Source organism: Nerophis lumbriciformis, linkage group LG32, assembly GCF_033978685.3.
Source record: "Nerophis lumbriciformis linkage group LG32, RoL_Nlum_v2.1, whole genome shotgun sequence".
Taxonomy (NCBI): Eukaryota; Metazoa; Chordata; class Actinopteri; order Syngnathiformes; family Syngnathidae; genus Nerophis; species Nerophis lumbriciformis.
In genome coordinates this window covers 927,464-952,463 of record NC_084579.2, presented here as the reverse complement: position 1 = coordinate 952,463, position 25,000 = coordinate 927,464, and the positions used below count along the sequence as shown (strand labels likewise).

Below are 25,000 nucleotides of genomic sequence, written 5' to 3'. Positions count from 1 at the left end.
GTCACTACTTAACCCACACAGTCTGGTTACCAGTAAACACATATGGTTTACTAGTTAACACACACTGGTTACTAGTTAACACACATGGGTTGCTAGTTAACACACACATGGGCTGCTAGTTAACACATACATTGGTTTCTAGTTACCACAGTCTGGTTACTAGTAAACACACACAGGGTTTACTAGTTAACACACACTCTGGTCACAAATAAAACCACACAGTCTGGTTGCCAGTAAACACACAGTGGTTACTAGTTAACATACAGTTTGGTTACTAGTAAACACACACTGGTTACTAGTTAACACACATGGGTTGCTAGTTAACACACACATGGGCTGCTAGTTAACACATACATTGGTTTCTAGTTACCACAGTCTGGTTACTAGTAAACACACACAGGGTTTACTAGTTAACACACACTCTGGTCACAAATAAAACCACACAGTCTGGTTGCCAGTAAACACACAGTGGTTACTAGTTAACATACAGTTTGGTTACTAGTAAACACACACTGGTTACTAGTTAACACACATGGGTTGCTAGTTAACACACACATGGGCTGCTAGTTAACACATACATTGGTTTCTAGTTACTACAGTCTGGTTACTAGTAAACACACACAGGGTTTACTAGTTAACACACACTCTGGTCACAAATAAAACCACACAGTCTGGTTGCCAGTAAACATACAGTGGTTACTAGTTAACATACAGTTTGGTTACTAGTAAACACACACTGGTTACCACACACAGTTTGGTTACTAATAAACATGAACACTGGTTACTAGTTAACACAAACACAGTCTGGTTACTAGTTAACATGCACACTAGTTAACACAGCATGGTTACTAGTAAACACACACTGGTTACTTAGTACCATGTTCTTATGTATTATTTGTATCTATTCATCTTAGTACCATGTTCTTATGTATTATTTGTATCTATTTATCTTAGTACCATGTTCTTATGTGTTATTATGAATTTGCACTAAATGAGTTGGTTACTGGGGTTCAATCCCCACCTTCTACCATCCTAGTCACGTCCGTTGTGTCCTTGAGCAAGACACTTCACCCTTGCTCCTGATGGCTGCTGGTTAGCGCCGTGCATGGCAGCTCCCGCCATCAGTGTGTGAATGTCAATCAATCAATCAATCAATCAATGTTTATTTATATAGCCCTAAATCACAAGTGTCTCAAAGGGCTGCACAAGCCACAAACACATCCTCGGTACAGAGCCCACATAAGGGCAAGGGAATGGAAATAGTGTCAAAGTGCTATACAAGTACAACCCATTTACCATTTACCATTTACCATTTACCATTTCAAATGAGATGAGTGGGACTGGTCCTCTGTGCTCGCCAGCAACCTGGTCCATGTTGCTTGGGATGGCTTCAAAACAGCGTTGCTAAAGATGCTAAATGACATGGTTGCTAAAGATGCTAAATGACATGGTTGCTAAAGATGCTAAATGACATGGTTGCTAAAGATGCTAAATGACATGGCTCCCGTGAAAACAGTCAGGATCAAAGCCCGCTCTGAACCATGGATGAATCCGGACCTACTAGCTGCCATAAAAGACAGAGACAGAAAATACTCCGAATACCAGAAGTAGATAAACAGAAGTAGATAAACAACCCAATAATAACAACCTCAAATCACTCCTTTCAACTCTCAAAAAGCAATACAATAAATTAAGAAATAAGTCAACAAACCTGACTAAATCCTTAAAACAAAATACATTAACGACAAAATAGAGGAAAACACAAATAAGCCACGTGAGCTCTGGAAAATCCTCAACAACCATCTTCCTGGTTGCAGCCAGAAACTTCAAACCAGACTCACCAACATCAACATCAAGGAGGGTGACTCCCTCATTACAGACAAAATGGAGGTAGCAAGCAGACTTAACACCTTTTTCACCAGCATAGCCACAACTCTTGTCAACAAGCTGTCCCACCACTCTAGAACACATTAAAGCCTTCTACAGAAAGCTAGGTGTAATCAACAACGATTTCAAATTAGAAATGGTCACAGCTGATGAGGTGCTTAAAAAATTGAGCGCGCTCCACCCAAACAAGGCCACCGGCCTTGACAATATCCCCTCCAGATTCCTCAGGGACTCTGCCTCCATCATTGCCCCGATCATCACGCACATAATAAACCTCTCAATTTCACAAGGCCAAGTACCAAAAGATTTTAAGATAGCAAGAGTAACTCCCCTCTTTAAAAAAGGAAGCAAATTGGAACCTGGCAACTACCGACCTGTTTCTATTCTCACTTCCATTTCCAAAGTCATGGAAAAAATAGTTTATGAACAGGTCGATAGTTACCTTGCCACTAATAAACTCATGTACAAATTACAATCCGGCTTCAGAACTAACCACTCCACTGACACATGCCTTCTCTATCTGACTTCAGAACTAACCACTCCACTGACACATGCCTTCTCTATCTGACTTCAGAACTAACCACTCCACTGACACATGCCTTCTCTATCTGACTTCAGAACTAACCACTCCACTGACACATGCCTTCTCTATCTGGCTTCAGAACTAACCACTCCACTGACACATGCCTTCTCTATCTGACTTCAGAACTAACCACTCCACTGACACATGCCTTCTCTATCTGACTTCAGAACTAACCACTCCACTGACACATGCCTTCTCTATCTGACTTCAGAACTAACCACTCCACTGACACATGCCTTCTCTATCTGACTTCAGAACTAACCACTCCACTGACACATGCCTTCTCTATCTGACTTCAGAACTAACCACTCCACTGACACATGCCTTCTCTATCTGACTTCAGAACTAACCACTCCACTGACACATGCCTTCTCTATCTGACTTCAGAACTAACCACTCCACTGACACATGCCTTCTCTATCTGACTTCAGAACTAACCACTCCACTGACACATGCCTTCTCTATCTGACTTCAGAACTAACCACTCCACTGACACATGCCTTCTCTATCTGACTTCAGAACTAACCACTCCACTGACACATGCCTTCTCTATCTGACTTCAGAACTAACCACTCCACTGACACATGCCTTCTCTATCTGACTTCAGAACTAACCACTCCACTGACACATGCCTTCTCTATCTGACTTCAGAACTAACCACTCCACTGACACATGCCTTCTCTATCTGACTTCAGAACTAACCACTCCACTGACACATGCCTTCTCTATCTGACTTCAGAACTAACCACTCCACTGACACATGCCTTCTTTATCTGACTTCAGAACTAACCACTCCACTGACACATGCCTTCTCTATCTGACTTCAGAACTAACCACTCCACTGACACATGCCTTCTCTATCTGACTTCAGAACTAACCACTCCACTGACACATGCCTTCTCTATCTGACTTCAGAACTAACCACTCCACTGACACATGCCTTCTCTATCTGACTTCAGAACTAACCACTCCACTGACACATGCCTTCTCTATCTGACTTCAGAACTAACCACTCCACTGACACATGCCTTCTCTATCTGACTTCAGAACTAACCACTCCACTGACACATGCCTTCTCTATCTGACTTCAGAACTAACCACTCCACTGACACATGCCTTCTGGAGTTACTCCTACCCACTTCTCCAAAGTGGTCTGGCTCAGGGTGGAGGACAGAGTAAAACAACTTGCACTGAGCCTAGTCTATAAAATCCACTACACCTCCCTGATACCGAAGTACATGTCAAACTACTTCCATCCATCCATTTACTACCGCTTATTCCCTTTGGGGTCGCGGGGGGCGCTGGAGCCTATCTCAGCTACAATCGGGCAGAAGGCGGGGTACACCCTGGACAAGTCACCACCTCATCGCAGGGCCAACACAGATAGACAGACAACATTCACACACTAGGGCCAATGTAGTGTTGCCAATCAACTTATCCCCAGGTGCATGTCTTTGGAGGTGGGAGGGGCCTATCCCCAGGTGCATGTCTTTGGAGGTGGGAGGGGCCTATCCCCAGGTGCATGTCTTTGGAGGTGGGAGGAAGCCGGAGTACCCGGAGGGAACCCACGCAGTCACGGGGAGAACATGCAAACTCCATACAGAAAGATCCCGAGCTCGGGAATGAACCCAAGACTACTCAGGACCTTCGTATTGTGAGGCAGATGCACTAACCCCTCTGCCACCGTGCTGCCCATGTCAAACTACTTCCTTAACGTAAATGAGCGCCATAACCACAACACCAGGGGGAGCTCCACTAACCACGTTAAACCCAGATTCCCATCTAACAAAGGTCTTAACTCATTCTCTTTCTATGCCACATCAATGTGGAATGCACTCCCAACAGGTGGAAAAGAAAGGGCATCTCTATCCTCCTTCAAAAGCACACTAAAAGAACACCTTCAGGCAACTTCAACCCTAAACTAACACCCTCCCTTCCACATCCCACCTCCCCGGATTGTAAATAATCAAATTCTTATGCCTTCTGATCTCTCTCTCTCTCTCTCTCTCTCTCTCTCTCTCTCTCTATGTCCACTACTTGCTGTACATATCCTACCAAGTCACACCTACACTCTTTCAATGTCCATTTCTCTGTTCTCAATTGTTGATGACTGATGATAACAACCAAACCTAACCCCCCCCCTCCATATCCCACACCCCGAATTGTAAATAATGTAAATAATTCAATGTATACACCCTGATGATGATCTTGTGTGATGACTGTATTATGATGATAGTATATATGATAGTATATATCTGTATCATCAATCAATTTAAGTGGACCCCGACTTAAACAAGTGGAAAAACTTATTGGGGTGTTACCATTTAGTGGTCAATTGTACGGAATATGTACTTCACTGTGCAATCTACTAATAAAAGTCTCAATCAATCAATCAAAATTGGTTACTAGTAAACAAACACACTGGTTACTACTAATCACAAATACTGGTTACTAGTGAACACAATCACATTCTGGTTACTAGTAAACAATCACACATTGGTTACTCGCGAACACAAACACATTGGTTACTAGTAAACAAACACTGGTTACTAGTAATCACAAATACTGGTTACTAGTGAACACAAACACATTCTGGTTACTGGTAAACAATCACACATTGGTTACTAGTAAACACAAATACTGGTTACTATTGAACACAAACACATTGTGGTTACTAGTGAACACACAGTGGTCAGTGTTAAACAAACACACAGTGGTTAGTGTTAAACACACAGAGGGTGGTTAGTGTTAGTTAAGTAAGAAGTGACCTGTAGTGCGTCCAGAGGCGTAGAGAGAGAGGACAGCCTGGATGGCCACGTACATGGCAGGGACATTGAAGGTCTCAAACATGATCTGAACACACACACACACACACCATCATCATCATCACCTGCATGACACCTGTGTGTGTCTGAGACATGACACCTGTGTGTGTGTCTGTCTGTGTGTGTGTGTGTGACACATGCGACCTGTGTGTGTGTGTGTCTGAGACATGAGATGTGTGTGTGTCTGAGACATGAGACCTGTGTGTGTGTGACACATGCGACCTGTGTGTGTGTGTGTGTGTGTGTCTGAGACATGAGACCTGTGTGTGTCTGTCTGTGTGTGTGTGTGTGACACATGCGACCTGTGTGTGTGTGTGTCTGAGACATGAGACCTGTGTGTCTGTCTCTGTGTGTGTGTGTGTCTGAGACATGTGTGGTGTCTGTCTGTGTGTGTGTGTGTGTCTGAGACATGAGACCTGTGTGTGTCTGTGTGTCTGAGACATGAGACCTGTGTGTGTCTGTGTGTGTGTGTGTGTGTGACACATGCGACCTGTGTGTGTGTGTGTGTGTCTGAGACATGAGACCTGTGTGTCTGTCTCTGTGTGTGTGTGTGTGTCTGAGACATGTGTGGTGTCTGTCTGTGTGTGTGTGTGTGTGTGTGTCTGAGACATGTGTGGTGTCTGTCTGTGTGTGTGTGTGTGTGTGTGTGTGTGTGTCTGAGACATGAGACGTGTGTGAGTGTCTGTGTTTCTGAGACGTGTGTCCGAGAGACGTGTGTGTCTGTGTGTGTGTGTCTGAGACATGAGACGTGTGTCGGTGTGTGTGTGTGTGTGTGTGTCCGAGAGACGTGTGTGTCTGTGTGTGTGTGTATGAGACATGAGACGTGTGTGAGGGACATGAGATGAAAGACATGAGACGTGTCCATGTGAGAAATTTATGAGAGACATGAGACGTGTGCATGTGAGACATGAGATGAGAGACATGTATGTGTGAGACATGAGACATGTATGTGTGAGACATGAGATGAGAGACATGTATGTGTGAGACATGAGACATGTGTATGAATGACATTAGCTGAGAGAAATGAGACATGTATGAGAGACATGAGACATGTGGATGTGAGACATGAGACATTAGAAGTGTCCATGTGAGACATGCGATGAGAGACATGAGACGTGTATATATGAGACATGAGATGAGCAACATGACACATGTATGAAAGACATGAGACGCGTGGATGTGAGACATGAGATGAGAGATGTGTATGTGTGAGACATGAGACGTGTGTATGAAAGACATGAGATGAGAGACATATATGAGAGACATGAGACGTGTGTGTATGAGACATGAGATGAGAGACATGAGACGTGTGCATGTGAGACATGTATGAGAGACATGACACGTGTGTGTATGAAATGAGAAACATGAGACGTGTGTATATGAGACATGAGATGAGAGACATGAGACGTGTGCATGTGAGATATGTATGAGAGACATGACACGTGTGTGTATGAGACATGAGATGAGAGACATGAGGTGTTGGTCCAAGGTGTGACCTGGGTCATCTTCTCGCGGTTGGCTTTGGGGTTGAGTGGAGCCTCAGTGAGGAGGGTGGGATGTTCCTCAGGTGCCACTCGCAGCTCGTTGTAGAAAGAGTGATGCCAGATCTGACCAATGACAACACACATGACATTTAAAGCTGTGTGTCACACAGGAAGTGCTGTGTGGGACAGGAAGTGCTGTGTGGGACAGGAAGTGGTGTGTGAGACATGAAGTGGTGTGTGGGACAGGAAGTGGTGTGTTGGACCTTCTCCATGTCGTCCCAGTTGGTGATGATTCCATGTTCTATGGGATATTTGAGTGTGAGGATTCCTCTCTTGCTCTGAGCCTCGTCTCCTACGTAGCTGTCCTTCTGTCCCATGCCTACCATCACACCCTGACACACACACACACACACACACACACACACACACACACACACACACACACACACACACACACACACACACACACACACACACACACACACACACACATACACTGTAGGAGCGTGGGGTCTTTCAGGCAGTGTTTGAGACTCACCTGGTGTCTAGGCCGTCCCACGATGGAAGGGAAGACGGCTCTGGGGGCGTCGTCTCCGGCAAATCCGGCTTTGCAAAGACCGGATCCATTATCGCAGACCAGGGCGGTGCTCTCCTCGTCATCACACATGGTGCTAGGACTCTGTGGGACAACACACGAACACCACCTCATTCCATGCTAGGACTCTGTGGGACAACACATGAACACCACCTCATTCCATGCTAGGACTCTGTGGGACAACACATGAACACCACCTCATTCCATGCTAGGACTCTGTGGGACAACACATGAACACCACCTCATTCCATGCTAGGACTCTGTGGGACAACACATGAACACCACCTCATTCCATGCTAGGACTCTGTGGGACAACACATAAACACCACCTCATTCCATGCTAGGACTCTGTGGGACAACACATGAACACCACCTCATTCCATGCTAGGACTCTGTGGGACAACACATAAACACCACCTCATTCCATGCTAGGACTCTGTGGGACAACACATGAACACCACCTCATTCCATGCTAGGACTCTGTGGGACAACACATGAACACCACCTCATTCCATGCTAGGACTCTGTGGGACAACACATGAACACCACCTCATTCCATGCTAGGACTCTGTGGGACAACACATGAACACCACCTCATTCCATGCTAGGACTCTGTGGGACAACACATAAACACCACCTCATTCCATGCTAGGACTCTGTGGGACAACACATGAACACCACCTCATTCCATGCTAGGACTCTGTGGGACAACACATAAACACCACCTCATTCCATGCTAGGACTCTGTGGGACAACACATGAACACCACCTCATTCCATGCTAGGACTCTGTGGGACAACACATGAACACCACCTCATTCCATGCTAGGACTCTGTGGGACAACACATGAACACCACCTCATTCCATGCTAGGACTCTGTGGGACAACACATGAACACCACCTCATTCCATGCTAGGACTCTGTGGGACAACACATAAACACCACCTCATTCCATGCTAGGACTCTGTGGGACAACACATGAACACCACCTCATTCCATGCTAGGACTCTGTGGGACAACACACGAACACCACCTCATTCCATGCTAGGACTCTGTGGGACAACACATGAACACCACCTCATTCCATGCTAGGACTCTGTGGGACAACACATAAACACCACCTCATTCCATGCTAGGACTCTGTGGGACAACACATGAACACCACCTCATTCCATGCTAGGACTCTGTGGGACAACACATGAACACCACCTCATTCCATGCTAGGACTCTGTGGGACAACACATAAACACCACCTCATTCCATGCTAGGACTCTGTGGGACAACACATGAACACCACCTCATTCCATGCTAGGACTCTGTGGGACAACACATGAACACCACCTCATTCCATGCTAGGACTCTGTGGGACAACACATGAACACCACCTCATTCCATGCTAGGACTCTGTGGGACAACACATGAACACCACCTCATTCCATGCTAGGACTCTGTGGGACAACACATGAACACCACCTCATTCCATGCTAGGACTCTGTGGGACAACAGCACATAAACACCACCTAATTTGGACATGAAGAAGTGGAGCTCAGTTCTCCTGCCCCTCATGCTTCCATGACCATATTTGGTCATGTGTGCTGGACACACCATCTTCAACACACGTCTCCTCACCTCATCTCATCTCAGGCACATGGCGGTGAGGAGGTGAAGATAAAGAAGGTGATGATGAAGGTGATGATGAGGAAGAGGTGAAGATGATGAAGATAAAGAAGGTGATGATGAGGAAGAGGTGAAGATGATGAAGATAAAGAAGGTGATGATGAGGAAGAGAAGGTGAAGATAGTGATGATGAAGGTGATGATGAGGAAGAGGTGAAGATGATGAAGAAGGTGGTGATGAAGGTGATGATGAGGAAGAGGAGGTGAAGATAGTGATGATGAGGAAGAGGTGAAGATAAAGAAGGTGATGATGAGGAAGAGAAGGAGGTGAAGATGATGAGGTGAAGATAAGCAAGGTGGTGATGAGGTAGAGGAGGTGAAGATAGTGATGATGAAGGTGATGATGAGGAAGAGGAGGTGAAGATGATGAAGATAAAGAAGGTGATGATGAGGAAGAGGAAGAGGTGAAGATGAAGAGGTGAAGATAAGCAAGGTGGTGATGAGGAAGAGGAGATGAAGATGAAGAAGGTGATGATGAAGATGTTACCTGGTGCTGCAAGGAGATGAAGGTGTGGTCAGCAGAGAAGAAGTGATGATGAAGATGAAGAAGGTGATGATGAAGATGTTACCTGGTGCTGCAAGGAGATGAAGGTGTGGTCAGCAGAGAAGAAGTGATGATGATGATGAAGATGTTACCTGGTGCTGCAAGGAGATGAAGGTGTGGTCAGCAGAGAAGAAGTGATGATGATGATGAAGATGTTACCTGGTGCTGCAAGGAGATGAAGGTGTGGTCAGCAGAGAAGAAGTCAGAGTCTGAGCTCAAGGCAGCGACCTTAAGAAGCCTCCTTCCCTCCTTGCCTCCTTCCTTCCTTCCTTCCTCCCTCCCTCCTTCTAAACATGGAGAGGACGCCATGGTCTTCCTCCTCTCATCCTTCTAGGGCTTTCTCCCATCATGCTTTGTGCTGCTGAGGGCAAAGGTCAACATCTGTGTCACCATAAGGGGCGGAGCTTGAAGAAAGACATGAGACCTGTCCACCTTGTGCTCACCTTGCTGCGTCTTTGGACACGCCCCCTTCAGGAGCAGAAGGAGAGACTTCTCCTTAAAAGGACAGCAGAGGCTTGTGCAGGCTCCGCCCACTACATGAGGGAAATCAGCCACTCCTTATAAGGAGGTGAAGGAGACAAGTCCCACCCACTCCTCTCATGTGAGGACATGATGGGACCACCACCCCTTCTTCATGATGGGACCCCCACCCCTTCTTCACATTGTCCTCATCACTCGCACACACACACACACACACACACACACACACACACACACACACACACACACACACACACACACACACACACTTTGACTAAAAGTCAGAGCTGTGTTTGTGGAGATGAAAATGTGTGGAATGTAAACAATTTTTAAAAATAATGTTAAATATGAGATAGGCTCTAGCGCCCCCCCCCGCGACCCCAATGGGAATACGCGGTAGAAAATGGATGGATGGATGGATGTTAAATATGATAAGTATGTTAAAATATGTTTTTAATGATGTTCAAGTTAAAGTTAAAGTAGCAATGATAGTCTCACACACACACACACACTAGGTGTGTTAAAGTAGCAATGATAGTCACACACACACACTAGGTGTGTTAAAGTGAAAGTAGCAATGATAGTCACACACACACACACACACACACACACACACACACACACACACACACACACACACACACACACACACACACACACACACACACACACACACACACACACACACACACACAGTAGGTGTGTTAAAGTTAAAGTAGTAATGACAGTGGAGGTTAACCCTTTCTAAAAGTCTTAACAGGACTTGGTAGCTTTGATTGACATTTATGTTGTAAGCAAAAACACTTTGTTTTATTCAACATTTTACAAGGCAGATGACATAGCACACAATGATGACATCACAGACTATATCACACACAATGACATCTCAGATGACATCACGCACACACGATGATGACACCTCAGACGATATCAGACGATGATGACATCACAGATGATGATGACATCAAAGACAATGACATCACACACACGATGATGACATCACACACTCGATGATATCACAGAGGATGAATTCACACACAATGAAGACATCACACACAATGATGACATCAAAGACAATGACATCACACACTCGATGATATCACAGAGGATGAATTCACACACAATGAAGACATCAAAGACAATGACATCACACACACGATGATGACATCACACACTCGATGATATCACAGAGGATGAATTCACACACAATGAAGACATCACACACAATGAAGACATCACAGATGATGATGATGACATCAAAGACAATGACATCACACACACACGATGATGACATCACAAACACACTCGATGATATCACAGAGGATGCATTCACACACAATGATGACATCACAGATGATGACATCACACACGATGATGACATCACTGAGTAGGTTTGCTGCATGTGTGTGTACTAGTAAAGTCAAGCTCCGCCTCCTCGCTGGCAGTCAAAACGCTGTCAATCATTTCCTGCAAGTCAGCATGGAGCAGCGTGGTGTTCCACTGGAAAACATCCTGACAGGAACACACACAACTCTTACTCCCAAGTTTGTGTGTAGATGTGGAAGTGTGTATATGTGTGTTCTTGTATTTGTAGCCTTCTTGAGACATGAAGGAAAAGTATCTTCCATATGAGGAGGTGATGACCTAAATCAATAACATTGCATCTAATAGACAAAGTCTCATTTGTGGTGACATCCATCAAAATGAGGGTGGTCCCAAAAAGGAGGGATTGTTCTAATTGACTGTGTGTCGCTTTTAAAAGTGCTCCCCCTCTGGTCAACATATGAAATAACAAGTGTGTGTAAGATATTGAAATGTCCCCCTTTGGGCAAAATGGATTAATTAAAAAAATAAAATAAATATGTATATAGAGACACATACTGTAATAACTTGAAGTAAATAATGAAGATTAAAAAACAATTACAAACAAAAAAGAAAAAGAAAAAGAAATGAACTCAAAGCAGTTTTCAGAACAATTTCTCATATTCTTTATGTTTCTGTAATATTGCAATATTTTCTCATAAAAGTATTACTTCATATAAAATGATGACCTTTTTAATGCAAAATGGGAACATTTGTCATATAAAATTCTGACTTATCACAATATTTTTTGTTGTTCTTGTAAAACAGTGATATTTTTGGAGTACAATTATGACTTTTGTCATAATTTTGACAAGTAAAATTCAGATTATTATTATTAGATTGCCAACATTTGCGACTATAAATGAGTAAAATTCCAACTTTTCTGGCACAAATGTTCAGTTTTTCTTGTGAAATTGTGACCTTTTTCTTGTGAAATTCCAACTCATTTTTCATATTTGCATAGTATGTATATATTATTACACTTCTTGATATAAGGCTGGTCCTAAAGAGACAGGCGGTTTTCTCAGGTCTCAACAATGTGTGTGTGTGTACCTTCTTCCTGTGGCTGGGTGGTGCCACGGGGGGGTTAAAGGTCATGTCCTTCATGGTGTAATCGTCAAACAGCTGCACTGGCGACCTTGACAGGAAGTAAGAAAAGCCAGAAGGTGAGAATGAAGTGTGTCAATACGGTGGGTGCACATGACGATCAGGTGATATTTACAGCATTGAGGGCCAACTCACAGTCATGGCTGGAGGCCAATTGTAGCAGTAAATAATATGCATGAATACACAATTATACAATCATAATCTAGAATTATACAACAATGACATACAATCATAGAATAATAATATAGAAGTATACACGGCCACTCTACCAACTTCGCCACGCCGTCCCAACAAGACAGTGACCCAAAACACACCTCAAAAGTGGTAAAGGAATGGCTAAATCAGGCTAGAATGAAGGTTTTAGAATGGCCTTCCCAAAGTCCTGACTTGTGGACAATGCTGAAGAAACAAGTCCATGTCAGAAAAGCAACTCATTTAGCTGAACTGCAGCAATTTAGTGGTCAAGTGGTCAAGCAGAAGCTTGTGGATGGCTACCAAAAGCGCCTTATTGCAGGTAAACTTGCCAAGGGACATGTAAGCAAATATTAACATTGCTGTATGTATACTTTTCACCCTCACATTTTCAGTAGAGCCATAATAAATTCATCAAAGAAGCAAACTTCATGAATGTTTTTTGTGAGCAACAAGTATGTGCTCCAATCACTACATCACAAAACAATAAGAGTTGTAGAAATGATTGACAGCCATGACATGATGTTCTTTACAAGTGTATGTAGACTTTTGACCACAAATGTATGTTAGGGTGTGAAATATACACAAGCAAAGCAATAAATAGACTGTAAATAAAGAATGTTTTACCGCAATATTGTAAGCAGAGTGATTCAATGACTATTTAAAAGGAGTCATTTGTGTCAGTAGAAACATTTCAGCCTACTTCTAACTCAACAAAACTTGCAAATTGTTCACACACAAGCACAAACACAACCAAGAACCATTGAAAAAGAGCTACTAAATCAATCTAAAGTTACTCTATACTTAAATAGTTAGGGAATACCTACTTTTACTCAAGTCATTATTTGGATTTCTATTCTTTACTTTTACTTGAGTAATGCTACTCTTGCTGGAGTACAATTTTTAGGTACTCTACCCACCTCTGGCAACCACACACACACATTACACTTCTAGTCACCATGGCAACCACACACACATACCTCTTGTCACCATGGCAACCACACACACACACATCACCGTACCTGCGACTCAATTCCACGCTGAGCGCTGCGCTGCCTTCACTGGGAGCACCACGACTCAGGTGGACTGCCAGCTGGCGCACAACCGGATGGAAGTGTCTCTGCCAACATGTCACATGACAGGAAGTTACAAGTTTTGCTGTGTGTGTGCGTGTGGGTGTGTCTGTAGTCACCTGTAGTGTGTGGAGCTCCCACAATGCTGTGTTCTGAGCATTGCAGTGTTCTGGTTGGTCCAGTTCTGGGAGGTAGAACCCACTGCCTTGAACCTCGTTGTCCAGCAGGAAGTCACACTTTGGAAACGACTGGCGCGCGCGCGCGCGCACACACACACACACACACACACACACACACACACACACACACACACACACACACACACACACACACACACACACACACACACACACACACACACACACACACACACACACACACACACACACACACACACACACACACACACACACACACACACACACACACACACACACACACACACGGATGTTTTAACAAGTGTTTCACTCACTAACTCACTCACTGACTCACTCACATGCAGGGCAGCTCTGTTGGCAGCAAGGATGCCCACGCTGGCGTTGGGCAGCACGTGCAGACTGAGCATGCTCAGTCGCTTGATGAAGGCCATGGCCCTCTGCAGCGTCACCTGTTTCCTGCGGCGGATCAGCATGGCGTCCAAGCAACGCAGCACAGTGATGATGTCATCACTGTGTGCCCCTGAGTGACATGGACATTGTCAACATGGGAACTCCTCCCCCTCCATGAGAGAGTCATGTGACCACACACCTGCATGCAGCTGAGGTAACATCTTGTACAGGTGCGAGTAAAAGTTGAGCGGGTCGATGTTGAGAGCGTCACCTGACACACAACCAAGCTGCATGACATCACTTACACACACACACACACACACACACACACACACACACACACACACACACACACACACACACACACACACACACACACACACACACACACACACACACACACACACACACACACACACACACACACACACACACACACACACACACACACACACACACACACACACATACACACACACACACACCTTGGCCTGACAGGATGGTGAAGACGGTCTGTATACAGTGCAGACTCTCCTGATTGGTCAGATCCTGCACAACAATAGTAATCAATCATTTGAAGAAGCCAACATTAGTGGGCGGGGCCAGTCTCATACTCACTCCTGATTGGATGAGGCGCTGTAGCACATTGAGCAGGTCATCAAAGAACTCCAAGTTAATCAAGTGGGCAAAACTGACAGGAAGTTACATCACAGTTAGTGTGTACGTGTGTTTGTGTAAATGCACAAGTGTGTGTGGTTGCCATGGTGACGAGGGGTGTCAATGTCTAAGTGGTGTGTGTGTAAGTACTCGGGTTGTATGGTATAGCGGTATTAATGAATCAAAAACGCTACATTGCTGGTTTTACCAGCAGAGGAGCATGTTCACACACACAGAGTACTTACAAGCAGACACAGTGTGTAGACAGAAAAGGGTGAATGGACGCATTTTGGTGTAAAAAGTAAAGATAAAGGTGAAGTTATAACACTGAAACACCCTCAGGAAGAGGTTCTTTAAGACATGGCTAACACCCATCCACAGTGTTTGAGCTATTTCTAAATCACTAATCCTGGCCGACAAATAAAGTAAGTTTCTTACAAGTATCATTATCACTGCAGGACAAGGAATAGCTAAACATGCTTCATGACACCGTAGGAGGATACAATAGCTCACCGCTAACAAAAGCTAGCGCGCTTGAACATAAACAAACACCATGAGTGGATCTACACCTGACATCCACTGTAATGATACCAAGTACAATAGCGTATCTAGTCTATACTACTATGATTACATTAATATTGTTTATCGTCACAAAATCGTTTTTCCTTTTTAAAAAAATCATATTATGTTTATAAAGTCAGTAAATACGTCCCTGGACACATGAGGACTTTGAATATGACCAATGTATGATCCTGTAACTACTTGGTATCACATCCATGTGCTAGCATCCAAAACTAATGTCAAGTATCAAAGAAGAGAAGAATAAGTGATTATTACATTTGAACAGAAGTGGAGATAGAACATGTTCAAACAGAAAATAAGCAGATATTAACAGTAAATGGATGAATAATCCATTTTTACAGTTTGTCCCTCATAATGTGTAGAAGATAATAGGTAGATGTAAGTGTGTGTCATACTTGGCCAGCCCCTCCAACACAGCAGAAATAAGAAGAGACTTGTGAGCTTTCTTGAGAATGCGGAAGTAGATGAGGAAGACCATGTTGAGGATGTCAGTGTGCTGTGAAGGAAGTGTGATCACATGACTCTCAGCCAATCAATCAATCAATCAATCAATCAATCAATCTACTCACCAGTTGGATTTTCTTGTCTTTGCTGTCTAAAGCCTCAGCTTCAAGAAGTTCCTGTTGCAACTTCTCTTCAGCTTTCTTCCACTGCGCACACACACACACACACACACACACACACACACACACACACACACACACACACACACACACACACACACACACACACACACACACACACACACACACACACACACACACACACACACACACACACACACACACACACACACACACAATCATGTGACCCAGGTGATCATGTGACCCAGGTGGTCATGTGACAAGGGTGGTCACGACACACAGGTGGTCATGTGACCCGGGTGGTCATGACACATAGGTGATCATGGCACACAGGTGATCATGGCACACAGGTGGTCATGTGACCCAGGTGATCATGGCACACAGGTGATCATGGCACACAGGTGGTCATGTGACCCAGGTGGTCATGACACCCAGGTGGTCATATGACCCAGGTGGTCATGACACACAGGTGATCATGACACCCAGGTGGTCATGACACCCAGGTGGTCATATGACACGGGTGGTCATGAGACACAGGTGTCCTCACCTTCCTCTGCATGCGTGACAGGTTCTTCTTCTTGTCCTTGTTGGTCATCATCTTCATCTTGGGCGCGGTGGCGTGCAGGTCCTTCTTCACGTGCACTTCCTTGATCCTCAGACTCAGCAGCGTCCTCAGCACCTGCGTGTGCACTCCTCATGTCACGTCACGCCAGGGGGCGGGGTCACGTCAGCTCTTACCTGGGGCCTGACGTTGTAGTTGTGACTCTTGACCAGACCTGAGATGACACGCACGGCAGCCAGCGAGGCCCCGCCCACTTTGTCCTGGTGGAAGAGTGCGGCGAAGGCGTCGCAGCACATCTGGGATACCTGTGGGAGACACGCACAGGTGACAGGTGCACCGGCCCAGCTCACGGTGCTCTCTTACGGTCTTGTCGTTCATGAGCGGCGCCAAGGCCACCATGATGTTGTTGTGGAAGTTGAAGTGTGACATGGCGAGCAGCAGCTGGCACAGACACCTGACAGCCACCTGTGCCAGGCTGCTGTAAGACTCCAGCGCCACCTTCTGGCTGCGTTTCCTCTTCTGCTGCTTCCAGTCTGCACACATGTCAGGTCAGCACACACACCTGGCGTCTTGTCTGGGCGTGGTCACGTACCTTTGATGGTCTGCTCCAAGTCCTCCAGGAAGAACTTGTACTGACTCAGCAAACCTTCCTCAAACTCCCGCAGCTGCTTCGTCTCTTTCTTCACCTGGAGCACCATCACATGCTAATGTAGTATGCTAGCTGGGTGGAGCACCATCACATGCTAATGTAGTATGCTAGCTGGGTGGAGCACCATCACATGCTAATGTAGTATGCTAGCTGGGTGGAGCACCATCACATGCTAATGTAATATGCTAGCTGGGTGGAGCACCATCACATGCTAATGTAGTATGCTAGCTGGGTGGAGCACCATCACATGCTAATGTAGTATGCTAGCTGGGTGGAGCACCATCACATGCTAATGTAGTATGCTAGCTGGGTGGAGCACCATCACATGCTAATGTAGTATGTAGCTGGGTGGAGCACCATCACATGCTAATGTAGTATGCTAGCTGGGTGGAGCACCATCACATGCTAATGTAGTATGTAGCTGGGTGGAGCACCATCACATGCTAATGTAGTATGCTAGCTGGGTGGAGCACCATCACATGTTAATGTAGTATGCTAGCTGGGTGTAGCACCATCACATGCTAATGTAGTATGCTAGCTGGGTGTAGCACCATGACATCATCACATGCTAATGTAGTATGCTAGCTGGGTGTAGCACCATGACATCATCACATGCTAATGTAGTATGCTAGCTGGGTGTAGCACCATGACATCATCACATGCTAATGTAGTATGCTAGCTGGGTGGAGCACCATGACATCATCACATGCTAATGTAGTATGCTAGCTGGGTGTAGCACCATGACATCATCAAATGCTAATGTAGTATGCTAGCTGGGTGTAGCACCATGACATCATCACATGCTAATGTAGTATGCTAGCTGGGTGTAGCACCATGACATCATCACATGCTAATGTAGTATGCTAGCTGGGTGTAGCACCATGACATCATCACATGCTAATGTAGTATGCTAGCTGGGTGTAGCACCATGACATCATCACATGCTAATGTAGTATGCGAACAAACATTCTTGTATTTGTTACCTTCTTGAGACCTGAGAAAAATGCCTACCTCTTTAGGACCAGCCTTTCTAGATATATAAAGATTTCTATTTACAACATTAATAGTATATACAAACTATCAAATATAAAAAAGGTTGTTTTTTTTGTTTGTAATTGGTTTTTAATCTTCATTATTTACTTCCAAGTTATTACAGTATGTCTCTATATAAATGTTTTATTATTATTTTTATACATTTTGGCCAAAGGGGGAGCATTTCAATATCTTACACACACTTGTTATTTCATATGTTGACTAGAGGGTGAGCACGTTTAAAAGCGACACACATTCAATGATAAAAATCCCTCCTTTTTGGGACCACCCTCATGTTGATGGATGTCACCACAAATGGGACTTTGTCTATTAGATGCAATGTTATTGATTTATGTCATCACCTCCACATATGGAAGATACTTTTCCTTCTTCATGTCTCAAGAAGGATACAAATACAAGAACACACACACACTCTCTCTCTCTCTACCTTGGTGGCTTTCTCTGCAGAGGTGAGAGGTCGTATCTTGTAGGTGGGGGTAATATCTTTGAAGATCTCCATCAGCGACACCATCACCAGTTTCCTGACCGTCACCGCCACGCAAGACTCCGCCTCCATTAGCATCCCCCGCAGCTGCTTCACACACTTGATCTACGTGCACACACATGCACACAGATGAGATGACTGACACACACACACACACACACACACACACACACACACACACACACACACACACACACACACACACACACACACACACACACACACACACACACACACACACACACACACACACACACACACACACACACACACACACACACACACACACACACACACACACACACACACACATTGTTGACGGGGTCAGAGATGACGGTGGATGCCAGTCGGGCGATTGTCAGCCTCCTCTCTCTGATCTTCTGAGCTCGCACGCTCGCTCTCTCCTCCTGCGTCAGTGTCGCCACAATCTGTGGCTCCGCCCCTTCTGAAAACAGGAAGGCATCTTATTAAAGGAGGCGTGGCCAAAGGATAGACCAGTCTCCTTTAAAAAGTCACGGATGATGCAAAGCCTCCCTGTCGCTATGGCGATAGCGTAAACAAGATGCCGGCCAGCGGACCATTGGCGCTTTCAATTTAACATTTGAGATGTCAAAGGTCATCCATACATTTTAATGGATCAAACATTTGAGATGTCATCCATACCTTTTTCGCCCTCTAGTGTCGCTTCTTCTTCATCCTCTTTGTCATCTTCATCTGGCGGCTTGGTCCTCACTACACACACATGCACACAATACTTGTATAGGGTACTTTTTTGAAACATTTATTTTGACTAGACTAGATGTGGTGCACTGTGCTATTATTGTGAAGGGGAAGTGTGTTGTTCCCAGCTTGGAGAGTAAAGCAACAATTCCACTGTTTGTACATTGATGTTCCATCCATGATGTCCTTCACAACAACACAACAGATGACATGTGTTGTGTGTGTTTGTACATTGATGTTCCATCCATGATGTCCTTCACAACAACACAAGAGATGAGACGTCACCTCGTTCCAGACTCTGTGGGATGACCCCGGTCTTGTCCTTGATAGGAAGCAGGTGGACTACTTCCTTCTCTTGGACACGACTCATCTTCCTGGGAACCTTCTCGTAACTGGGAAGGACGTCCGATCTTCGCTTCTTGGCGCCGTGCACCGGAGCGCTGTGACGTACAAAAGGTGAGCCTCAGACCGGCACGTACCGTGGCGTGTGCAGTTACCATGACGACAAGTCCCGGCCGAGGAAGGAGGTCATCTGCTGCAGGTCGGTGTCGTCCATCATGTCGGTGGGAAGAGTCTCCAGGAAGTCCTCCTCTTCCTCTTCCTCTGTCACACAAGTCACATGACACAGGTGTCTGCAGCTACCACAAGCACCTCTTACCTGCTCTCTTCACGTAAGTCTCCAGTGGGCGGGGCATGCTGTGGGCGGAGCCTTTCAGCGCCTGTCGCATCCTCTTCTGCTCTTTCCGCTGCTTATTAGTCGAGCTCTGCTGCTTCATCTGTCGGTTCTTCATCTTGTTGTCCAGCTTCACGCTGCTGGTTTTCAGCAGACGCCGAAAGGTCGGCCGCCGCTTCTTGGAGCGAGGCTGCGACGCGAGCCGAGGACAAGAAAAGAAGCGCATCGTTGTTGATTGAAAGAAGATCAACGTGCAAATGTCCCACAGTTCCTAGCGACAAGGCGCTAGTGGCCATGAAAAGAAGTGCAGCTGGGACTATCAAGTTCTTAGACATGAGATAGAAATGCAGCTGAAGGCGCTAGTGGCCATGAAAAGAAGTGCTGCTGAGACTATCAAGTTCTTAGACATGAGACAGTTCCTAGCGACAAGGCGCTAGTGGCCATGAAAAGAAGTGCTGCTGAGACTATCAAGTTCTTAGACATGAGACAGGAATGCAGCTGTTTTTAAACCTGGAATAAAGCATATTTCAGCTGATCAAATAACAACTTTATTATTATTGAATCAGGAGTCTAATCTTACTAGGGTGTACCAATATGAACATTTCATGTCCTTTTTATCACAAAATTGTTGCAAAAGTACACATACACACGTGTAACCAAGATGTTTGAAATAGACAATAAATAGCCTTGGCAGAAGAAATATGTTATATTGTTCCGGCTACCCAAGGGCCGTGGTACTCCTGTTTGAGTGTTTAAATGATTATCTCCTGCCGTAAAAGTTGCATTGTTCTTAATGATAAAGAGAGAAAATCATGTTGGGGACGTCACTTCCTGTTGTCATCCATCCATCCATCCATTTTCTACCGCATGTCCCTTTTGGGGTCGCAGGCTATGCTGGAGCCTATCTCAGTTGCATTCAGGTGGAAGGCGGTGTACACCCTGGACAAGTCGCCACCTCATCACAGGGCCAACACAGATAGACAGACAACATTCACACACTAGTGTTGCCAATCAACCTAGTACACAATGAAATATCATATTTACTTGGACAATCATGTGTTCATACAAGCTTACAATGGGGAATGGCGTTTGGGTTTGGGAAAGACGTTAATGTGTCTTGTTTTCATCTTTGCATTTAAGCTAGCTATCGTTAGCTTGTTGCGCCAGGAAACGAGCGGTGTTTATAACTAGCTTCCTTTACAGCGGCTTGTAATTATATCCTTCCAAACTATTTCTTGTAAACATATGAAATACAAATGAGCATTATATTTCATATTTCAATGTATTTACAACATTTAGTCACGCAAACCTTTTACTCGCACATTTACACAAACCAGAGCCAGTGTAGCAGGATGCATTGTTCTAGAAACATAAACCAAACTCACTGTATCAATACAATTGTTCTAGAAACATAAACCTAACTCACTATATCAATACAATTGTTCTAGAAACATAAACCTAACTCACTGTATCAATACAATTGTTCTAGAAACATAAACCTAACTCAGTATATAGATACAATTGTTCTAGAAACATAAACCTAACTCACTATATCAATACAATTGTTCTAGAAACATAAACCAAACTCACTATATCAATACAATTGTTCTAGAAACATAAACCTAACTCACTGTATCAATACAATTGTTCTAGAAACATAAACCTAACTCACTATATAGATACAATTGTTCCAGAAACATAAACCTAACTCACTGTATCAATACAATTGTTCTAGAAACATAAACCTAACTCAGTATATAGATACAATTGTTCTAGAAACATAAAGCAAACTCACTGCATCAATACAATTGTTCTAGAAACATAAACCTAACTCACTATATCAATACAATTGTTCTAGAAACATAAACCTAACTCACTGTATCAATACAATTGTTCTAGAAACATAAACCTAACTCACTATATCAATACAATTGTTCTAGAAACATAAACCTAACTCACTATATCAATACAATTGTTCTAGAAACATAAACCTAACTCACTGTATCAATACAATTGTTCTAGAAACATAATACAAGTCAGTATATAAATAACAACATAATACAAGTCAGTATATAAATAGCCTTTGTAAGAAATATGAAGTATGTTACGCGACGGACCAAGATGAAGACTATTATTATAGATCTCGGCCGTGCCAGCAACTTGAGGGTTGCAGGTTCGATCCCAGCTTCCGCCATCCTAGTCACTGCCGTTGTGTCCTTGGGCAAGACACTTTATCCACCTGCTCCCAGTCACCCACACTGCTTTAAATGGAACTTAGATATTGGCTTTCACTATGTCAAGTGTCACCCACACTGCTTTAAATGGAACTTAGATATTGCCTTTCACTATGTCAAGCGCTTTGAGTCACTAGAGAAAAAGCGCTATATAAATATAATTCACTTCACTTCACTATTAAACATCCACAGCTAGTAAATAGAAGATGTAAAAAGTCTGCTTAATGAGAAAGTTAGACTCACAGGTGCCATTCTGATGCTTTAAAGTCGCTGAAAGTCTCCACAAGACAACAATTTACACGCGTGGAGCAGCGCTCTGACCCGGAAGTAGAGCAGCACCTACTGCAGCGCTCTGACCCGGAAGTAGAGCAGCACCTACTGCAGCGCCACCAGCGGTCGGAGGACAAAGTGCCTCAACTCCACCTCTTTGACATATTCACCAAACATGACAAGTTTTTAGCCACAAAGTACACTTTATTAGTCCGGCAAACTTTATTGATCCACACAGTAGCTCACTTACAGAGGATGGAAAGTGTAAGGATGGAAAGGATAATGCAGGTATAAAGTAGACAAAAGTAGTACCATAGTAGCAATATAAAATATAACATACTGTACATGTAATATTTACATATTATATATACAGTATATAATATATATTGATATATTATATTTGTATATCATATATACAATATATAACAAATCACAATTACCATGTACAATATTACAGTATATGTAACTCTTTCCAAACTCCATGTGGGCCCTCGTAGCATCCATCCAAGTCTTTCCAAACTCCATGTGGGCCCTCGCAGCATCCATCCAAGTCTTTCCAAACTCCATGTGGGCCCTCGTAGCATCCATCCAAGTCTTTCCAAACTCCATGTGGGCCCTCGCAGCATCCATCCAAGTCTTTCCAAACTCCATGTGAGCCCTCGCAGCATCCATCCAAGTCTTTCCAAACTCCATGTGGGCCCTCGCAGCATCCATCCAAGTCTTTCCAAACTCCATGTGGGCCCTCGCAGCATCCATCCAAGTCTTTCCAAACTCCATGTGGGCCCTCGTAGCATCCATCAAAGTCTTTCCAAACTCCATGTGGGCCCTCGTAGCATCCATCCAAGTCTTTCCAAACTCCATGTGGGCCCTCGTAGCATCCATCAAAGTCTTTCCAAACTCCATGTGGGCCCTCGTAGCATCCATCCAAGTCTTTCCAAACTCCATGTGGGCCCCGGGCGCCGTGCATGCAGTCAGGCATAGCCGCACTTGTGCATTTTCAAGTTGCGTCGGTCGGCATAGCGTTTGCCGCACTTGTCGCAGATGTAGCGCTTGCCGCCGGCGTGCACGTGGCTCTTGTGCGTGCGAAGATGGCTGCCCTGGCTGAAGGTCTTGCCGCACACGTCGCAGCCGTAGGGCTTCTCGCCCGTGTGCACGCGCACGTGCAGCTTGAGGCTGTTGGCGTTGTTGAAGCTCTTGTCGCAGGAGGCGCAGGCGAAGGGGCGCTCGGACGAGTGCGTGCGGCCGTGCGTGATCAGGCTGCTCTGCTGGCTGAAGGTCTTGCCGCACAACTGGCAGCAATATGGCCGCTCGCCGGTGTGGACGCGGCCGTGAATCTTCAGGTTGAAGGCCTGGCGGAAGGTCTTGCCGCAGACGTCGCAGGCGAAGGGCCGCACGTCGCTGTGCACCCTCAGGTGGTTCTTCAGGTTGATGGCGTGGCGGAAGCTTTTGGGGCAGTGCTGGCACTTGAGCGGCTTCTGTCCCGTGTGGATCAGCTGGTGCGTCCTGAGCGTGACGGCGCGCGTGAAGCCTTTGCCGCACACGCCGCACGTGAAGAACTTCCTGCCCGTGTGGCTGTGGGCGTGTCGCTGCAAGTTCTGTCTGAGGGTGAAGCGCCGGCCGCAGAGGTCACAGGCGAAGGCCTTCTCACCCGTGTGCACGACGGCGTGCGTCTTGAGCTGCGCCCCTTTTGCGAAACATTTCCCGCACTGCCGGCACACGTGCGGCTGCCCGCCGCTCCGAGTTGTGAACAACTTCCTGCCGCGTGTGGCGCCCTCCTGCAGCGACTCCTCAGAGTCCGAGCTCGCTCGACGACGGTTCCAAGGCGGCGGCGGCGTTACCGGGCTCTCACGCTCGGCGATGGCGGCAGGGTCTTTGATGGTGACAGCCAGGATCAAGGACGTTTCGGCGTGGCCAAGTTCCTCCTGCACGGCGGTGACGTCAATAAAGCGGCTTAACTGGCAGCCAAGGTTGCGGTCTCACCTGAGCGAGCGGCGAGGCGTCCCGACCGGCTGGAGGGGCGCTGTACGAGTGCTCCGCCTCTGTGCACACAACGTGTTAGCTGGGACGTCACCGCTACTTTTGCCGTCTGGGCGGGGCTTACCGACGCCATCTTGGTTGAGGATGCTGACGAAGCGCCGCTTGGACTCCGCCTCCGACAGGTGGACATCCACAATGT

At 45.4% G+C, this 25,000-nt stretch overlaps 3 protein-coding genes across 10 annotated transcripts in view; all 3 read right to left on the bottom strand.

Annotated features, from left to right (window-relative positions):
• The window catches only part of acta2 (actin alpha 2, smooth muscle), a 12,413-nt gene extending 2,227 nt beyond the window's left edge, over positions 1 to 10,186 (bottom strand). Inside the window, exons 1-6 of one of the 7 annotated variants that reach the window (XM_061981208.1) lie at positions 10,038 to 10,186; positions 9,754 to 9,955; positions 7,318 to 7,458; positions 7,043 to 7,171; positions 6,792 to 6,902; positions 5,239 to 5,323 (exon numbers count right to left, since the gene is read on the bottom strand). In XM_061981208.1, the coding sequence (XP_061837192.1) occupies positions 5,239 to 5,323; positions 6,792 to 6,902; positions 7,043 to 7,171; positions 7,318 to 7,458; positions 9,754 to 9,903 (616 nt within the window). In that variant the 5' untranslated portion in view covers positions 9,904 to 9,955; positions 10,038 to 10,186. Of the gene's footprint in view, positions 1 to 5,238; positions 5,324 to 6,791; positions 6,903 to 7,042; positions 7,172 to 7,317; positions 7,459 to 8,894; positions 8,919 to 9,537; positions 9,720 to 9,753; positions 9,956 to 10,037 lie in introns of those variants that run through there. The other 6 variants (XM_061981209.1, XM_061981210.2, XM_061981213.1 and 3 more) reach the window with 6 other exon arrangements.
• Positions 10,187 to 10,291: 105 nt separating this feature from the next.
• noc3l (NOC3-like DNA replication regulator) lies at positions 10,292 to 22,915 on the bottom strand. 2 transcript variants are annotated; one of them, XM_061981206.2, is made up of 22 exons: positions 22,798 to 22,915; positions 20,306 to 20,510; positions 20,145 to 20,250; positions 19,933 to 20,087; positions 19,591 to 19,659; positions 19,239 to 19,372; positions 18,871 to 19,032; positions 17,334 to 17,427; positions 17,105 to 17,274; positions 16,918 to 17,046; positions 16,727 to 16,858; positions 16,165 to 16,245; positions 15,991 to 16,091; positions 14,975 to 15,047; positions 14,842 to 14,905; positions 14,556 to 14,627; positions 14,305 to 14,486; positions 13,928 to 14,056; positions 13,758 to 13,855; positions 12,490 to 12,574; positions 11,487 to 11,586; positions 10,292 to 10,625 (listed from the first exon to the last, which is right to left on the bottom strand). In XM_061981206.2, the coding sequence occupies exons 1-22, from the start codon at positions 22,804 to 22,806 to the stop codon at positions 10,549 to 10,551; spliced, it is 2,427 nt and encodes an 808-aa protein (XP_061837190.1). In that variant the 5' UTR covers positions 22,807 to 22,915; the 3' UTR covers positions 10,292 to 10,548. The 2 variants fall into 2 exon arrangements, with proteins under 2 accessions (XP_061837190.1, XP_061837191.1); XM_061981207.2 differs by having other exon boundaries at positions 10,292 to 11,586.
• Positions 22,916 to 23,046: 131 nt separating this feature from the next.
• The window catches only part of LOC133620560 (uncharacterized), a 2,399-nt gene continuing 445 nt past the window's right edge, over positions 23,047 to 25,000 (bottom strand). Inside the window, exons 2-4 of the mRNA XM_061982147.1 lie at positions 24,926 to 25,000; positions 24,805 to 24,863; positions 23,047 to 24,746 (exon numbers count right to left, since the gene is read on the bottom strand). The exon at positions 24,926 to 25,000 is cut by the window's right edge and continues 58 nt beyond it. Coding sequence (XP_061838131.1) covers positions 23,796 to 24,746; positions 24,805 to 24,863; positions 24,926 to 25,000 — 1,085 coding nt within the window. The 3' untranslated portion in view covers positions 23,047 to 23,795. The remainder of the gene's footprint in view (positions 24,747 to 24,804; positions 24,864 to 24,925) is intronic.